Source organism: Aegilops tauschii, chromosome 4, assembly GCF_002575655.3.
Source record: "Aegilops tauschii subsp. strangulata cultivar AL8/78 chromosome 4, Aet v6.0, whole genome shotgun sequence".
Classification (NCBI taxonomy): domain Eukaryota; kingdom Viridiplantae; phylum Streptophyta; class Magnoliopsida; order Poales; family Poaceae; genus Aegilops; species Aegilops tauschii.
The window spans coordinates 330,477,342-330,495,666 of record NC_053038.3 but is presented as its reverse complement, the minus strand read 5'-3'; the positions used below and the strand labels follow the sequence as shown (position 1 = coordinate 330,495,666).

Sequence of the window (18,325 nt, the reverse complement as noted above, 5' to 3'; positions counted from 1 at the left end):
TTTAATTTATTTCTAAAATTGGATACATTTGGTCCCTCCCCTCTAGCTGCCATCTTGGCGATGAGAGGTGTGACTTTTGCAACTATTTCCTTTCCAATGTAGACGATCATGTAATGTCATAGAAAAAAATCATCACTCAGTTTGTTTTGAAGACGTGTCTTCACTAGTTTTATATCTGAAAAGGCTCGCCCATTGGTTGTTGTTGAGACTGGAGGAATAATAATAACCAGCCATAATAGCCTATCAACCATTGAATAGTCCTAACTTCACCGTTTTGAACAAACCAATAGTCACACTAGATGATACCCCGTGCATTGTTGCGGTAATCGGTTGCAATGTATTTCAATAAGATTTGATTGTGTGGAATGGGCCTCGGACATGAACCAAAATAAAAAATACATACAACTTATTATATTTGACTATGTGGAATGAGCCTCGGACGTGAATCTGAGGATATAAAATACTTATTGAATATAAGTAGAATAATAGAATGAAAAATAATTTCCATGCGTGGGTCTTATTCCATCAATAATTGTATGGTAATGTGGCATACTTGCATGTTGAGATAAATATATTAGTGGGGATCACACTCTCTTGAATATATATGATTAGAAGGTGAATGTAAGCATTCTAGATCTGGATGTGAGTGAACTTCCAATATGAAATGGAGAAGTTGAGACTTTAACAGAGCCACGTCTTAGAGAGAAAATTGAGGGGATAAAACTTTTCTGCTAGAGTGCCTATATTTGACACACCAAATGTATCATGACAAGAATCTAGGGTTACAAAAAAATTCTCACAAGCTCAGTACCTTCAACGCCTAACCATTCATTTAGCTCAATCAATTGCTAATCTATAGCAACGCTGGATTTATAGTGGTGCAGTGTTGTGTTGTTGTCGTGCTTGTTTCGACACTTAGTCATATCAACGTACCTACAAATTGCAACCTGTATTGGAGATTAATACTTGTGATAATTAACGTTCCAATCTGAATATAGGAAAAAGAGACATACTCGGAATTAAAATTAGAAATATCAATATCATATTTTAGGAAAAACGATTCAATCTTCTCTAGAAGCAGTTCACCAAGTAGCAACTTTGTGTTTCAAACACAATGTAACGCGTTTAAACTGTCCAAAGACTTCCTTTGGAGCATTTGGCACAGGACATCTGTGATCTCCATAATTTTCTCCATAAGATGTAGAATGAATACAAAATCAAAAGAGATAATCATGTTCAAGGCGCCCAGTTCATCTCCATGAGAATATCGGTGTGACTGAATGCTCATTTGCTATACTCCGTAGAAATGCAATCATAGCACCAAACACCTTCCTCAAGCTATTAATTAACTTAAAGTGAGAACTCCATCTTGTGTGTCTCCCTGCCCCTTTCCCTTTATCAAGCTCACCCAATTCAACGCCGCATGCAATTTCAGCATCTTGATTTGCTAGCAACTCATCATTCTGTTTAGACAACGCACTAACAACATTTATGGTGAAATTTGCATGCTGAAAATATTTAGGGACAATTCCATTCTTTCCCTAATTTGCGCCCACTCTCATCTTTACCCCTAAAAAAATCATGTGTTCAACTTTGCCCCTCTTCCGTTTGGTGTGCTGATGGCAATACCCTTCATGATGTTTCTGTCCAGTCAAAGGGGTTTGACCTTCTCCAAAGCGTTCTGTGGACATTTTTACCCCTCATTGCCTATGTCACTCACATGTGGGTCAGGAGAATTACTTTTGTTACTCGGTGGATCGTTCGCAGGGCACCAGGAATGTCATGTTGACTCACCTATTAGTGTCATTTTATCTAACTAGAACAATGCCCGTGCGTTGTAATGGGATATAAATATTCTAGTACGTTAGCTTGTGATTTACCTGTCAATAATAATGCGATTGTGTAAATAAATGTTTATCAAATTTTGCTCGTGAATTACCTTATATTTTAATTAGAAATTTGATAAGTAAATTAAAGTGAAATTGATTTAGAAGGTAAGTAAATTAAACTGATTGATTATCATATACTCCCTCCGTCCCAAATTAAGTGACTCAACTTTGTACTAGCTTTAATACACAGTTAGTACAAACTTGAGTCACTTATTTTGAAACGGAAAGGGTACATGAAAGGTTGGACGAAGGAATGGTGAGAAGAAGGGTGAAATGAGAATCTTACATTTCTTTTAAGTAGTAGAGATTTAGTGTATGCGTAGCTTTTTTCTGTTTCAATCCGTAGCTATTTGTTGTCATCAGCGAACTAAAAATAAGCCCGGAGCATCACAATTCAGGAACCATGATCGGGGATTACGAGTTCATTGCAATTCGATTAATTTCCATATCGATCCACAGCGCTCAACCATCCAACTAATCAATCCTATAATTACACGGGGGCTTAATTTCACTTGCACTATCTCATCACATGCATTTGAATGAAGTATAGCAAATGAGCATTTTCGTTACACATGCAGTTGACAGAACAAGCATTTGAACGAAGAAAAAGAAAAGGAAGCAAGGAAGGAGAGACTAGATCCCGACGACAAGTCAAAGAAGCCTAAGAAATTCAGAAGAGCCAATGGGACACCTTCTTGGGAATGACACGCTCTTCGATGGTGTTTAGGCTCGGCTTCCACCCCCTGCAGGACAGCTCCCGGCTCAAGAACTCCGGCCGGTGCTCGTCGAACCCGTCCGCCGTCGCCGCCGTCTCCTCCCTCCTCTCCATTTCTGCCACAGCCGCCTCGTTCTTGGCCGACCGATCGGCGTCGTCGGCTTCCCGGCTCTTCCTGGACGACAGCTTCCTCCTCAGCCCGCCCGGCATTGACCGGGAGCGCGCCAGCGACCGCGACGCCGTGAGCACGCGCCGCGCCTCCTCGGCGGACACCTTGCCGCGGGTGGCCGGCAGCAGGACGTACACGCCGCCCGCGCCCAGCACGTGGTCGGCCGGCAGCGGCGCGACCTTGCAGGCCCCGCCGGCGCCCTTCCGCTGCTGCAGCAGGCGCGCGTCGACGACGAAGTGGCGCGGGTGGTCCATCATGAGCTCCGCCACGGACACGGGCTCGCTGAGCGCCCGCACGCTCCCGTCCGCCATCACCACCTTCCCTCCGCTCGCGCCCGCCGCCGTGCCCGCCGATATCAGGTTCCCCATGCCGCTATCGCTATGCACACACGATATCTCCCTGCTCGATCGGCAATGGGCTTACTGCTAATGGCGCGGCGAGGGGGAGGATGGTTGGGACGGAGGGTATTAAAACGGTGGGTGGGACGGGAGCGAATGCTTCCTGGTAAACTTTGAGGTCATAGGTTATAAAAAAGTGTGGAGGGGGTTTAGGTTGGCCGGGCAAGAAGAGAAGAAGAAGCCAAGAAATGGCGGGTTGGGTTTGAACCCAGCTGCTCCTCTCCCCCGTGAAAGTGAGGTCGTTGGCGCGTTGACTCGTACTTGACGCGCTGCACCGTCAGGGCCGCTTCGACTTGTTTTTCGCCGTGCCGTGCGACGTACCGTTCTCTTGTGAACGCACTCAACTTTGGGACAAAATCGTTGCCGGAGTACTACACAACCTAACAATAAATTCTTTGGAACGTTCCTAACGATCATGAAGATTGTGGACAATGATGTAAAAAAAATGAAGATTCTGGGGAACGGGAGTTGGCTGCAGGGTGTGTACGCGAGGCTTCCAAGCGTAAGTATCAGGGAAAGGGTTTGTGGTAGGAGAAAGAAATTGACTAGCGGATTATGAATTACATACATTACTCCCAAGTTGGAGTCGACAATGGGTGATTTGGTTGGCGACTACCGGTGTGGTGTGGTGTGGTGCGTGGTATGATCGAGTTGGGTCGGGCTGGATAGATGTATGTATGCGTACTTTTTGTCTCAGCTCCGACCGAATGCGACGTGCGACCATTTCCCGCTCCGGCCGGCCGGCTGCTGCGTGCTCGTCCATTCCCCGTGAGATCGGTAGCTAGCTTGGAACAGAATCCAAGTCTCCGTTATAGCACTACTACTGTTGTTGTACTACAGCGTTAGTTGGCCGGCTAGTAGCCCTAGAATAATCCCAAGCGCGTGTTCCTGCCCGCGTCTGATGAAGCGGGGCCTCTCCCCTGTTTGTTTGGGTTTTGCATTGCATAATTTAAATGAACGAGCAGCAAACTAATACGTACGTATATAGCTGTGCTGAGCTTGATGGGCTGTCTCCTGTGCGTATGCGATTTGGTTAAATGCACATACGAAGTTGACGAGATCATGATCATCCTGCACGTTGAAGATTTTCAGACCAGAAGCATTGCGTCCGGAGACATGGGTGCTAGCTTAGCTAATTACATCTCTGGTTTCCCCGCAATTTTTTTTTACATCTCTGGTAACACCATGAATGAAGATAAAGAAACAAAGACAGAAAGATGTTGAGGTCAACCAATTAATTGCTGGGAAATATTGGACAGGGAGAATATGGACTTCTACGGACAGAGTTTGGCAGAGTGCTGGCCCTACCGTGATGGCGGCTTGGGTACTTAGCATCTACTAGTGACACTCATAATTGCCATGCTTCTACTTCCAAGCATCATTGCTGCAAAGCACAGTCTATGCCAACCTTACTTTATGTACAGTACAGTGATCCTTACTCTTGACGCTTGAGTCCCAACAACAGTCTTTGAGTAGTACTATTCGCGATCCCATGGAAACACATGGAAACGGTGTACATAGCCCGTGTCTTGTCCACACCCAAGCCACCGGGCCGTATGCTTTGCTTGAGAGGAACTTGCTTGTCTATTCCTCGATGGTCATGCTGCCTAGTTATTAATCAATACTGCAACGATTTCGTAATAGTAGTTCTTTTGCTTACTTTTTATGATGGAGCAGTGATATCAATGGTGCAGTTGCTAGTACAAGTGACAACCAATCTATTTCCTGCTAATGGTGTGCTACCCCTTTTTAAAAAAAAAAAAATCCGCATGCTGCATGCATCGTCCGGATGCAGAGGCTGGGGTTATCCTCATTTCTTTTTAAAAAAATTGATGTGCTACCTTTGTACTGGTTTATTGGTCCCATCATATTTTGTGCCAAATTTTGTTTATAATTTTAACTAATAAAATGTTAAGGCATGTCATAAAATAATAATATCATTGAAAACTATGTTAAATACGAATTCAATGATATTTTTTGTGACATACAATAATATTTTATTAGTTAAATCTTTAGTTAAAATTTGATCCAAAATACAAAAAAGACCAATAAACCAGGACAGAGATAGTAGTTGTTGCTAACTTGCATGAGTTACAAGTCACAGCTAATCTACCCCGTCCCAACAAACGAATAAATTGCATGCCACCAGTAGAAAATATGCCTTTAGTCCCGGTTCGCAAAGGCCATTAATCCCGGCTGTGCAACCGGGACTAAATATGCGCGACTAAAGGCTCCCCCTTTAGTCGCGCCTCTTACGAACCGCGACTAAAGGCCCGTCCACGTGGGCGCCAGGAGTCCGTCGGGGCGGAGGACCTTTAGTCCCGGTTCTCGTGGCTAACCGGGACTAAAGGCCTCCTCCGCAGGTTTAGGGTTTTAGCTCCCCTAAACCTGGTTTCTTTTTAATTTGTAGTGTTTTATTTCTTTTATATTTTATTTTGTGTTTTATTTTAATTTTGACGAAGTTTCAGTACACATATTCTACGCTACTATATACATGCATATGAAATTTCAAACAAGAAGAATTCAAGAGGAATATATAATATATATTCAATCTCGGGTGACCATATACAACTTCGAACAAGTTTCCATACACAATTAGGATGGATGACCATATACAACTTCGAACAAGTTTCAATCTCGGGTATGCATATAAATTTCTTCGTCCTCGGTATAGTGTTCTCCTTTAGAATTGATGACTTCCCTCATGAAAATCCTGCTAATTCATCTTGAATTGGTCGGAAGCGAGCTTCTGGACTAAGCCTCCTCCGCAAGTTATCCGTCGCCTTCCGCACGCTATCCGATGCCTTCCGCTCAGAGGTGTGTCTCCGGATGTTCTCACAAACATAGTATCCACATAGATTGGTCCCCGGCGGCTGCTTATCCACATTAACTAACCTTCTAAAATCTAGCTCATGTTTGAATTCACCGATAATTTCTTCTGAGAACCGTCTCCAAACTCTACAGGGCAAAGAAAATTAAATGAACAAGGGAGTTATTAGTTACTTGATATTAGGAAATGAACGAAAGAGACCGATCGATATAGAGCTCAAATGATTGATAATTATTTTTGCAGCATTTTTCTCATGTCGGCCCAACGCTTTGGATCCGAATCCATAGAGTCCATGATTAGAACTCTGGAGGTGTGAAGTTCAATATTTAGCAGAATCCAGTGGAACCTACGGACACGTTACATGCACAGTCATGCATAACTCATCGATTAGACATACCATGCATGGAGTAAACAAAAGAGAATGGGCACAAGAGAGAAACACTCACCCAAAATGGTAAGGAAATAGAATATGACTTTTGAGTTGATGCTTTCTAAGAAACTTGTACAAGTCTTTCTCCACGTCTTCGGGGTGATTTTGTAACACATGTCCGTTAACGATATGTGGGTCAATGAACCCAACATCATGGATGTTTCTTACCCAGGATGCATATATATAGTGTTAGTATTCATCACCCAGGATGCAGAATAAGTTATTATTCACCCGAGGTAATCTTACGATCACTTCCTAAATAAATTACGTTTAGAATATAAATAGTTACATGCACATTAATTCAATATGTAAAATTTGGTCTAAAAAAGTTATAAGATCAGAAAAATCACATTTTATATATGTTTTACAATATGTTTTTGTAATTTTATGTAACATAAAATATTTTTTACGGCGAGTACATATTTTCTTACGTTCTTTTTTTAGTATGAAATAAGACAAAATTTACAAAACGTAAAAATACGGTGCATTGATGTCAAAATAGAGAGGGGGTGAAGAATAACTATTCCTCACCCAGGGTGACGAATAGCGCGACCCTATATATATATATATATATATATATATATATATATATATATATATATAGTGCAGGCAATGAAGAACGAGATGAGGTAGAAATAAATCACTTACAGAACGTAGCAACTCAGCATAGATTTGTCGAGCTCGCGCAGATTGAACAGCTGGAACAATTCACTCATATGAACTTGTACAGAGTACCGTTTGGTGTGATGCTCCTCTGTAACATCCGCATAAACATATTCTTTGTCGGCCCATGTTATGAATTGCTTGTACCAACGTAGCAGATTTCGCATTTGTGGTGGTAGACTCTTTTCCCGCGCAGGCTCGACGAGAGGCCCATTCCGCACATATTGTAATGCTATCTCACATACTGGCGCATTCTCAAGGCCTAAGAAGGCACGAAGAGTCAAACCCATCTCGGACGCTTGTTTCATGGCACTCGCTACAGTCAATCCAAGTGCTGCCGCAGCTGCTATGATCTCGGGATCCTCTTCCGGACCGGCTTTCACTATGAGCGGGGGGATCGATTGTTTATTCTGCATCCCGAGCTGGTACACTTGTTTCCCGCTTTTTTTACTTTCTTCTTTCTCCTCCTTCAATATTTTTGCTTGCCTACGAAGTTCATGTCCATAGTCGTCAGGCATATTCAGCTCAGCTTGGGACGGTGTCGTCAAAAAATCCTTAGCCCACTTCTTTTGCTTCTCAGTGAATACTTGCTTGGGCTCAGGCTCTTTTATCGCCTTCGTATCCGCCTTCCATTTCTCATAATGAGCAGACGCGGCCAATTTGGTTTCAGCTTCACTAAGTTCCCAAGGCCTTGGGAGGAGAGGCTTCAGTGATGGCTCCGGTACCCTTGTGGTCTTAGGTACATAAGGGTCCGGGTTAATAGTCCAGGAGCGGGTTTCCTTGCTGTCCGCCTGCTTCTGCTTCTTCGCCGGAGGTGGATTGGGGGGCGTCGTACCCGCCGGAGGAGGATTGGGGGGCGTCGTACCCGCCGGAGGAGGATTGGGGGGCGGCGGCTGCTTACCCGCCGGAGGTTGTGGATCGGGGGACGGCGTCGAATGGCGTGAAGGAGGTGTAGGTGAACCACCACGACCACCACCACCGCCACCACCACCACCACCACCACCATCGGAGGGGGGTGGACTTGTTAGCCTTGGCGCCTCGCCTGGAAACACTATGTACTTCTTTTTCCATAGAATGATCTGGCGCTTGACATCTCCAAGTCTTCTCTCCCCTTCGGGTGTAGCTTTGTCAATCTCCAGGTCCTCAAACTCTTGGACTATGTCTTCCACTGTGACACGAGCATAGCCATATGCAATGGGGTTGTTGTGGTGGAGTGCTCCAGGTGTACAGGGTAAAGCACTGCCGGTAGCTACCTTCCTGGAAACGTTCCCCACGGGATAATGCAGATCACATTCTTTCATCTCCTTTACATCATCCACGGGGTAGTGAGGCTCCGGTGCACGAATCTCGATCATCGGTGCATTAGCACCAGGCGGGGCATCCGTGGAAGCCACGCTGTTTCTCTGCTGCTGGCTTCCGCGATCCGCTTCATGATCTTCATGCGGCCCTGCAGCCGATTTTTCTTTTACTAGTTCATGCACGGTCTGCTTCAACTCATGGAGTTCCGATGCAAACTTCGCCAAAAGATCTGCATCCCGGTCCGTCTTTCTCTTACGGCTTCTGTAACAGTACGGGTCATTGTCCTGGGAAAACCCTACTTTCCACAGAATTCTGCCTTTGCCTCGTACACGTCCTCCATGTTCATCATTCCCGAGGGCTGTTGTCAGTGCGTCTTTCTCTCTGTTGAACTTGATCAAGCCCTCTTGAGCTTGGGTCATTGCGTCAATAAGGGCTTGGGTGGGAGCAAACTTTTTCTTCCGGTGAACACACACCCCTGTCTCCGGGTCTAGCGATCCCCCATGCCCGTACCACCAGCTTTTGGCCCTTGGGTCCCATCCCTCTGTACCTAGAGGGATTCCTCGCACCCTCAGGTCCTCCTCCATCTTCTGCCACTTAGGCTCCGAAAGGCGGTATCCTCCTGGCCCCATAATATGATGGAACTTTTTCTTACTCGCATTATCCTTATTTTTTTCGATATTTCCTTGAAATGCTCCGATTTCTTTTGCCTCACAAATTCTGGCCAATCATCTTTCAGTTTCTCATGTTGTCCATTAAAATCCGGAGTCTTGCCCTTGTTGACATAGTCACGGGTTAAATTTTTCTTGAAGTTCCGGAATGCTTCGCCCATCTTCTGAAGAGCGAACTCTTTAACTAGCCTCCTCCTCTCACGTCCACCCGGAACCTCGTTACCGAATTCATCAACTTTGTTGTATTCCGGAGGTAGAATGAAATGTTCCATAAGCTTTCTCCAGCAATCCTTTTTCGTTCTCTTGTCGACAAAACTGAAACCAAGACGTGCCTTCTTTGGCTCCTTCCATTCCTGGACGGTGATCGGGACGTTGTCTCTAACAACGACTCCGCATTGGTTGATAAACTTTGAGGTGTGCTGTAGGGGCTTGCCGGTTTCACTGACAAAATCAATGGCATATGTTTCGCCTGTTTTCATCGCCTTGGATTTGCCACGCTTTGTCGTACTCGATCCGGCCGAGGGCTAGAAAAAGAAAGAGAGTCACGCGCGTTAATACATATGTATTCACATTTCAGTAAGTTTGTATCACGAGAGGCTCAATGTATATATATACCTCGCCGGAGGTGGTTGCTACTTGCAATTCGAGATCGTCGTTTGTTGACGGTTGACCTCCGTCGACAATGTCCGTTCCTTCACCTTCTTGATCATCGACAATGTTTGTTCCACTGTCAAGGTTCAGAAAAGAAGAGACTACATCCTCTTCTTGCTCATATTCTGAGCCCGGCACATAAGGAATCTCATTGTTTATGATGCCCATTAAATAACGTTCAGTCTCCGGATCCCTAAGCGGCTCGGCTCTATCGTCCGCCATATGTCACTCCTGCATGTAGTAAAAATTAATTAAGTATAAAGGAATTAAAAAATAAGATTAAGGGGACATAGAGGAGGAGCAGCGACGGTTGAATGATTAAGAGCTATTAAAAAATAAAATTGATGTTTTTTGGTCAAATTTATACAATTATTCCCAAATAAATTTCCTTTTCTTTTTCCTTTTCATTTTCCTCTCTGCTCTCTCTTTCCTTTTCTTTTTCCTTTTCAGTTTTTTATTGAGCACTAATTTGCATAGAAGTTTTTGTTTTTCCTTTCCTTTTTCCTTTTCTTTTTCCTCCGCCGCCGCTCAAATTTAATGATTTATATAATTATTCCCAAATAAATTTCCTTTTCTTTTTCCTCTCTGCTCTCTCTTTCCTTTTCTTTTTCCTTTTCTTTTTCCTCTCTGCTCTCTCTTTCCTGCGGAGGACGGCAGGCGGCGGCGGGAGGCGGAGGGGCAGGGGCAGCGGGGGCGGCGCGCAGGGGCAGGGGCATTGGCGGCGGCGCGCAGGGGCAGGGGCAGCGGCGGCGGCGCGCAGGGCAGGGCAGGGGCGGCGGCAGCAGTGCAGGGGCAGGGGCGGCGGCGGCAGTGCAGGGGCAGGGGCAGGGGCAGCGGCGGCGGCGCGCAGGGGCAGCGGCGGCGGCGCGCAGGGCAGGGGCAGCAGTGGCGGCGACGCGCAGGGCAGGGCAGGGGCGGCGGCGGAAGTGCAGGGCAAGGGCGGCGGCGTAGGGCAGGGGAAGTGGGGGCAGAGCTCACTGGGGGCGGCGGAGCTCACTGGCGGCGTCAGCGTCGATCGGCGTCGGGGCAGGGCGTCGGCGTCGATCGGCGTCGGGGCAGTAGCCTGGCGGCGTTGGGGCAGGGCGTCGGCGTCGAGAGGAGAATGGGAGGTGGGGGAAAATTTACTAAGTGCTGTATATATAGACAGAGCATTAGTCCCGGTTGAGGACACCAACCGCGACTAAAGGTACCCTTTAGTCCCGGTTGGGGACCCAACCGGGACTAAAGGGTACCTTTAGTCGCGGTTGGTGTCCCCAACCGGGACTAAAGGTTCTTTCGCGCCGCTTTCGTTCCCGCGCGGAAAGAGCCTTTAGTCGCGGTTCGTGTCACGAACCGCGACTAAAGGTCCTTTTTCATATACTTTTCATTTTAAAATCTTAAAAATACAAATAATATATCAAAAAATTCAGAAAAATAAAATTAATTCATTTTAAAATCTTAAAAATAGAAATAATATATCAAAAAATTCAAAAAAAAATAAAACTAATTCATTTTAAAATCTTAAAAATACAAATAATATATCAAAAAATTCAGAAAAATAAAACTAATTCATTTTAAAATCTTAAAAATAGAAATAATATATCAAAAAATTCAAAAAAATAAAACTAATTCATTTGAAAATCTTAAAAATACAAATAATATATGAAAAAATTCAGAAAAATAAAACTAATTCATTTTAAAATCTTAAAAATAGAAATAATATATCAAAAAATTCAAAAAAATAAAACTAATTCATTTTAAAATCTTAAAAATACAAATAATATATAAAAAATCCAGAAAAATAAAACTAATTCATTTTAAAAATTCAGACCGATTGTTTTGTTCTACATCCTCGATCCCTTGAAGGTTTGACAAAAGGTTTGATACATCATTCAGTTCATCGACCAAATACAAATTATCCGGATTCGCCATCGTACGTTTTAATTCACATGATCCATTCAACAAAGTTTGGTACAATAAATTATTACACATCAATTCTTCCCTTGTGTCCCTGCTTGCTTACGATTGCGCCGTATCCATGGAGCATCCTCATCATTTAACTTAATGCTTGGGTCAGTGTTCACTTTGAAGGGCGGAATTTCACCAAACATATTATAATCTTCTGACATGTCTGTCTTGTCCTCCACTCCCACGATGTTTCTTTTCCCTGAAAGAACAATGTGGCGCTTTGGATCATCGCATGATGTACTGATCGTTTTCTTATCTTTCCGTTTCCTCGGTTTGCTACTCATGTCCTTCAAATAAAAAACCTGAGCGACATCTTTGGCAAGGACGAATGGTTCGTCAAGGTAACCAAGATTGTTGAAATCCACCATTGTCATTCCGTATTGCTCGTCCACCTTTACCCCACCTCCTGTTAGCTTGAACCATTTGCACCGGAACAAAGGGACCTTAAAGGAGGGTCCATAGTCAAGTTCCCATATCTCCTCTATGTAACCATAATATGTGACCTTTTGCCCATTCTCGGTTGCTGCATCAAAGCGGACACCACTATTTTGGTTGGTGCTCCTTTTATCTTGGGCGATGGTGTAAAATGTATTCCCATTTATCTCGTACCTTTGGAAAGTCGTTATAGTCGAAGATGGTGTCTTGGCCAACATGTACAGCTGATCTCCAACATCATTGTCATTCATTAAATGTTTTCGCAACCAACTGCCGAAAGTCTCCATGTGGGCCTTTCTAATCCAGGATTCAGGCTTCCCCGGGTTGTCCGAGCGTAAAATATTCTTGTGTTGCTCGAAGTACGGAGCCACCAAGCTGGAATTTTGCAGAACTGTGTGGTGTGCTTCAGTCATAGAATGACCGTCCATACATATCGTTGATTTCCTTCCGATCGTGCCTTTTCCACTTAGTCTCCCCTCGTGCCGCGATTGAGGAATACCAATCGGCTTAAGGTCAGGAACATAGTCAATACAGAACTCAATTACCTCCTCATTTCCATAGCCCTTGACGATGCTTCCTTCTGGCCTAGCACGGTTACGAACATATTTCTTTAATACTCCCATGAACCTCTCAAAGGGGAACATATTGTGTAAAAATACAGGACCGAGAATGGAAATCTCTTCGACTAGGTGGAGTAGGAGGTGCGTCATAATATCGAAGAAGGATGGTGGGAACACCAACTCGAAACTGACAAGGCATTGGACCACATCGTTCTGTAACCGTGGTAGATCTTATGGATTGATTACCTTCTGAGAGATTGCATTGAGGAATGCACATAGCTTCACAATGGCTACTCGAACATTTTCCGGTAGGAGCCCCCTCAAAGCAATCGGAAGCAATTGCGTCATAATCACGTGGCAGTCGTGAGACTTCAGGTTTTGGAACTTTTTGTCCGCCATGTTTATTATTCCCTTTATATTCGACGAGAAGCCAGACGGGACCTTCATACTGCTCAGGCATTCAAAAAAAATGACCTTCTCTTCTTTGGTAAGAGCGTAGCTGGCACGACCTTGAAACCATTCCGGATGCCGGTCATCTGGGTCTTTCAAAAGTTGCTGGTCCTGCCGTGCTTCCTTTGTATCATTTGTCTTCCCATACACGCCCAAGAAGCTTAGCAGGTTCACGCAAATATTCTTCGTAACATGCATCACGTCGATTGCAGAGCGGACATCTAGGACTTTCCAATATTCTAGCTCCCAAAATATAGATTTCTTCTTCCACATGGGTGCGTGCCCGTCAACTCCCCGCGGAACTGATTGTCCGCCAGGACCCTTTCCAAAGATGACTTTCAAATCCTTGACCATATCAAATATCTCAGCACCAGTACGTTCCGCAGGCTTCGGCCGGTGATCTGCCTTGCCGTTGAAATGCTTGCCTTTCTTTCTTACGTTATGATTTCGGGGAAGAAATCGACGATGACCCAGGTACACGTTCTTCTTACAATTACCCAAACGTACACTTTCAGTCTCATGTAAGCAGTGCGTGCATGCATTGTATCCCTTATTTGTCTGTCCCGAAAGGTTACTGAGAGCAGGCCAATCGTTGATGGTTACAAAAAGCAACGCTCGTAGGTCAAATTCCTCTTCTTTGTGCTCATCCCAGACACGTACACCAGGTCTGCCCCACAACTGTAAAAGTTCATCAACTAATGGCCTTAGGTACACATCGATGTCGTTCCCGGGTTGCTTTGGACCTTGGATGAGCACTGGCATCATAATGAACTTCCGCTTCATGCACAACCAAGGAGGAAGGTTGTAGATGCATAGAGTCACGGGCCAGGTGCTATGGCTGGAGCTCTGCTCGCCAAAAGGATTCATGCCATTAGTACTTAGACCAAATCTTATGTTCCTTGCGTCAGCTGCAAAATCTTTGAACACTCTGTCGATCTTTCTCCATTGCGTTCCATCAGCGGTGTGTCTCAACTCCCCGTCGGACTTACGGTCCTCTTTGTGCCATCGCAACGACTTGGCATGCTTTTTGTTCCTGAACAGACATTTCAACCGTGGTATTATAGGAGCATACCACATCACCTTGGCGGGAACCCTCTTCCTGGGTTTCTCGCCCTCAACATCGTCACCAGGGTCATCGCCTCTGATCTTATAACGCAATGCAGTGCATACAGGGCATTCATTCAAATTCTCGTATTCACCGCGGTAGAGGATGAAGTCGTTAATGCATGCATGTATCTTCAGAACCTCTAAACCTAGAGGGCAGACAACCTTCTTTGCTTCGTACGTACTGGCGGGCAACTCGTTATTCTTTGGAAACATATTCTTCAACATTTTCAGCAAATTTTCAAATGATGAGTCAGCTACACCTTCCTGTGCCTTCCATTTTAGCAAATCCAGTGTGTAGCCCAGCTTTTTCAGACTATTATCGCATCCTGGATACAACGACTTTTTGTGATCCTCTAACATGCGATCCAAATTCTCCCTCTCCTTGTCAGTTTCGCAGCGTCTCCGTGCATCAGCAATGGTCCGACCAAGATCATCAGCGGGCTCATCATGTGCCTCTTCTTCACCTTCACCTAACCCTTCCCCACCTTCAGCATCATCCTCCATGAAAGTATCACCGAAATGATCATGATAGTTGTCATCGATATCATCCCCTTCTTCATCTTATTCCATTCTAACCCCTCTTTCTCCATGCTTGGTCCAACAATTATAGCTTCGCATGAAACCGTGCCGAAGCAGGTGCATGTGAACGTCTCTTGAGGAGGAGTAACCCTTCTGATTCTTACAGACAGCACATGGACAGATAATAAAACCTCGCTGCTTGTTCGCATTTGCCACTACGAGGAAATATTTCAAACCCGTAGTGAACTCGCCGGAGAGTCGGGGACCGTACATCCATTGCCGATTCATCTGCATTATTATATAAAGTATATAATTAACCATCATGCATTTGTTAAACTAACTAGCTAGAAATAATACAAATTAAACAATGAACTACACACATGCATATTTTATCAATGACACATGAAAGGTTCAAGTTGCTAACCGCGATCGCGGAGGAAAAATAAATGAGAAAGCTCAAGTGTGGCTCGGACACTTCATATCATGTTTGTTTCATGCTCTCAGGCATTTCATCGAACACCTTGTGTGCATAGGAGGAACCAAAAGCAAACCCACCACCCCCCTTCTGAATTGTGGCTAAGTGAAGTGAGCTGAGTCCTATATATAGGGATGGGCCTTTAGTCCCGGTTGGCCTGGCCAACCGCAACTAAAGGCCTTCGGGCCAGCCTGAGGACCTTTAGTCCTGGTTGGCCAGGCCAACCGGGACTAAAGCCCCTCCCGTCCGCCAGCTGTCGACCGAGCGCGCTGGGCCCAGATAGTTGGTCGCGGGTCTCCTCCCGAACCGCGACTAAAGACCCCTTTTGTCGCGGTTCGATTATTTTAGGGACTAATGGGGGCGTATGGAAGCCTCTTTTTCTACTAGTGTGCATTGCTTAGAGCATTTACAACCGGATGCCCCAAACCCACTTTAAACGCCTGGACGGTCCGCCCGGTCACTGACCAATCATGAAATTTTGACTCAGACAAACGCCTCAAATAGGCCTCAAACGTTCGGGCTGACCGGCATCCCTCATATTTAGCCCAAACATGTGGCGGGTAAAGGGGTGTCGGGCGCGCCCGGGCGCGTCCGCCACGTCGGACCCGGCCCACGCTGGCCCACCCGACCCCACATATATTTGTTCATATTTGTTCGCCGGACCAAACCCTAGCCACTTCATACTCCACTCCTCTCGACTCCCTCCGCCACCCAAACTCACCTCCAGCGATTTCCAGCCTTCTCCGGCATGACGGGCAGCAGATCTGACTCCGACCAGTCCGGATCCATCGACTGGGGTGTCATCCCGTGCGGATTGGAGGAGGCAATAGCGGTCCGCATTGCACTCCGCCGCTCCCGGGAGGACAGCGCCCGGCCGACGGACGGATCTATCCGGCGCGACTCCATAGTGTCGGCTCAATGGGAGCTTGGATCCTCTGGGGCTGGATCATCGCAGTCCCGGCAGCCAGAAAATCTCTCCTTCCCCGTCACCAGTCGGGAAGACTATGAGTCCCACCGGGATCGGCGCGGCCCGCCGTGGGAAGGAGAGGATAAGGGCCGTTGAGGCCTGTATCGCAGCGGAATTGGCGGCGGCGGAGGCAACTGATGCGGCAGCGCGGGTGGCTGTAGAGGAGGAAGCCATCCGCGCCCGCATTACGAAGAAACGACAGTGAAGGAACACGCGCACCCTCGCCCGAGAGCAGAATCGGGCGGTCCGTGCCATGGTCGGACTACCACTGAAGGAGGAGAAGGATGATAGCTACGACGAGCAGATCCGGCTCGATCCCTACTACGTCTTGGATCAGTACTTCCGCAAGAAGGACGTCAAGGGCAGCCGTGGAAACATGCCAAATTTTGGTAGTCCGATAACATGTTAGTAGTGATGGAGTAGACGGACGATGTGTGTAATGCATCGACATAGTTGTATGAGTTTGTATGGATTTGAGATATGATAATTGAGGTGTCCGGTCGTGAGAAGGTAAATTTGGGGCTTGATCGGTTAGTGCGGGTGTTTGAGGGGCCGGATTTGCAAAGTCCGGTTGTAGATCCTCTTACCAAGCCACTGCTTAGTACTCGCTCCGTGTACTAAATCAGCCACACTTATTTTGAGACCGAATGAGTAGTACAGTACTCCTAGGAGATTTTTTTAGCACAAATAATAGATGATTTTTTCTGGCTCCGTTTGGGGACACTGTTATAGTAGCACTAGTGCACTACCCATCGCCATCCCCTGTCCAAGAAGAAAGGTCACATCAAATTAGGCAGCACCATGAGTCAGTTTCTTCCGGGGTCTAGCTGCATGCTCAACAGCTCAAGTGAGGCCAAGGAGCGACAGAATGGCGTGCGACTTGAGCCCTGGCCAACTTGCTGGTTGCTGCCGTAGCGACGGTGGTCGACAGGAATTCATGGTGGCTCGGGTTTGATCGGAGAGGGATGTGCACCAACCAGGTCAGAACGAAGCTTCGATCTGCAGCTGCAGGAGGCACGCTAATAAATCTAGTCAGTCCAAGTAACTTGTCTTCTCCTTGGACCAGCCGGCACTTGTAATCTAATAATCCAGTTCGACCAACCGGCGTCCGTCCGGGTTGGTCCGGAACCCAACTCTCCCCTGTTTGAAAACGACAGCTCGCTTCTTTCTCAAGCGATTCTGTTGCTTTGCACGCATCAGTTGAAGGGTCATGTACATATTCTAGCTGTACTGTACTATATATGGTTTTGCATACATACGATCAGAAGGAAACAAAATCTAAAGAAAGATCTGCTTGCATTGGTTATCTCAATCATGGCAACACTGGGTTTCCTTAGTTAGTTGTAACCTTGCAACAAAACACTAAAACAGGCGGTTAGCGTTTAGGTCGTGATTGCTTGCTGGTATAAGTATTCCGTCTGCAATATATGGCGTGATGCATGTGCCATGGCACTTCTGTTTGATTAAGCATTGTACGTCTCTACTCTACTCTACGTGGGAGTGGGACGTCAGTTTGACCAAATGAACTAAACCTCACAATCCATCCGTACGCAGAGTTAGAGCATATGTAACAGACTCCTTAAAAACACGCAAGCTGTAAAAATCCAGTGACTATACGGGTTTGGCCAATTTTTTGGCCAAACTAGAGCCCGTAAATGTTTTTACGGCGACCCGCAACCCCCCCCCCCCCCCCCCCGCGCAAGTATATTTACAGGTTTGCGGCTGGAATACGGGTCGGAAACCTATCCGCGCGCCGCCGCAATCCCCCCTCTCCCCTCTCGATTTCTCGCCGCCGGTGACTCGAATCCGCCGCTGCAATCCACCATGTGGCGTAGAATGTGGAGCTCGCGCCGCCGCCCCGGCAGTAGCGACGACCCTGAGCGGTAGCAGTGCGTCAAAGCCGACGATGCGAGGAAGCGAGCCGCCCGGAAATACACGAACCACGGCCTAGAGCCACTGCTGTCGCTCCTCTACCATGAGATGAAGGAGTACGACCGCAGGCAGACGCTTCTGTCCTCTAGCGCGGGCAGCTCCGCCGGGGGGTCGAGCTCCCGTACGCCGCTCCTCATGCTTGTGAAAAGGGAGCCGGAGGAGCTCCCGCCGCTCCGTGCGGTGAAGAGGGAGCTCGAGGCGGATCCGGTGCGGCCGGGCGG

The 18,325-nt window shown here is 46.4% G+C and overlaps 1 protein-coding gene across 1 annotated transcript; it reads right to left on the bottom strand.

Annotated features, from left to right (window-relative positions):
• Positions 1 to 2,303: 2,303 nt before the first annotated feature.
• Positions 2,304 to 3,328, bottom strand: LOC109737831 (uncharacterized). Its single transcript, XM_020296961.4, has one exon. The coding sequence runs from the start codon at positions 3,139 to 3,141 to the stop codon at positions 2,560 to 2,562; it is 582 nt and encodes a 193-aa protein (XP_020152550.1). The 5' UTR covers positions 3,142 to 3,328; the 3' UTR covers positions 2,304 to 2,559.
• Positions 3,329 to 18,325: the final 14,997 nt, after the last annotated feature.

Excerpts from the sequence above, each read along its gene's own strand:
- LOC109737831 (XM_020296961.4), bottom strand. The coding sequence starts at position 3,141 with ATGGGGAACCTGATATCGGCGGGCACGGCGGCGGGCGCGAGCGGAGGG.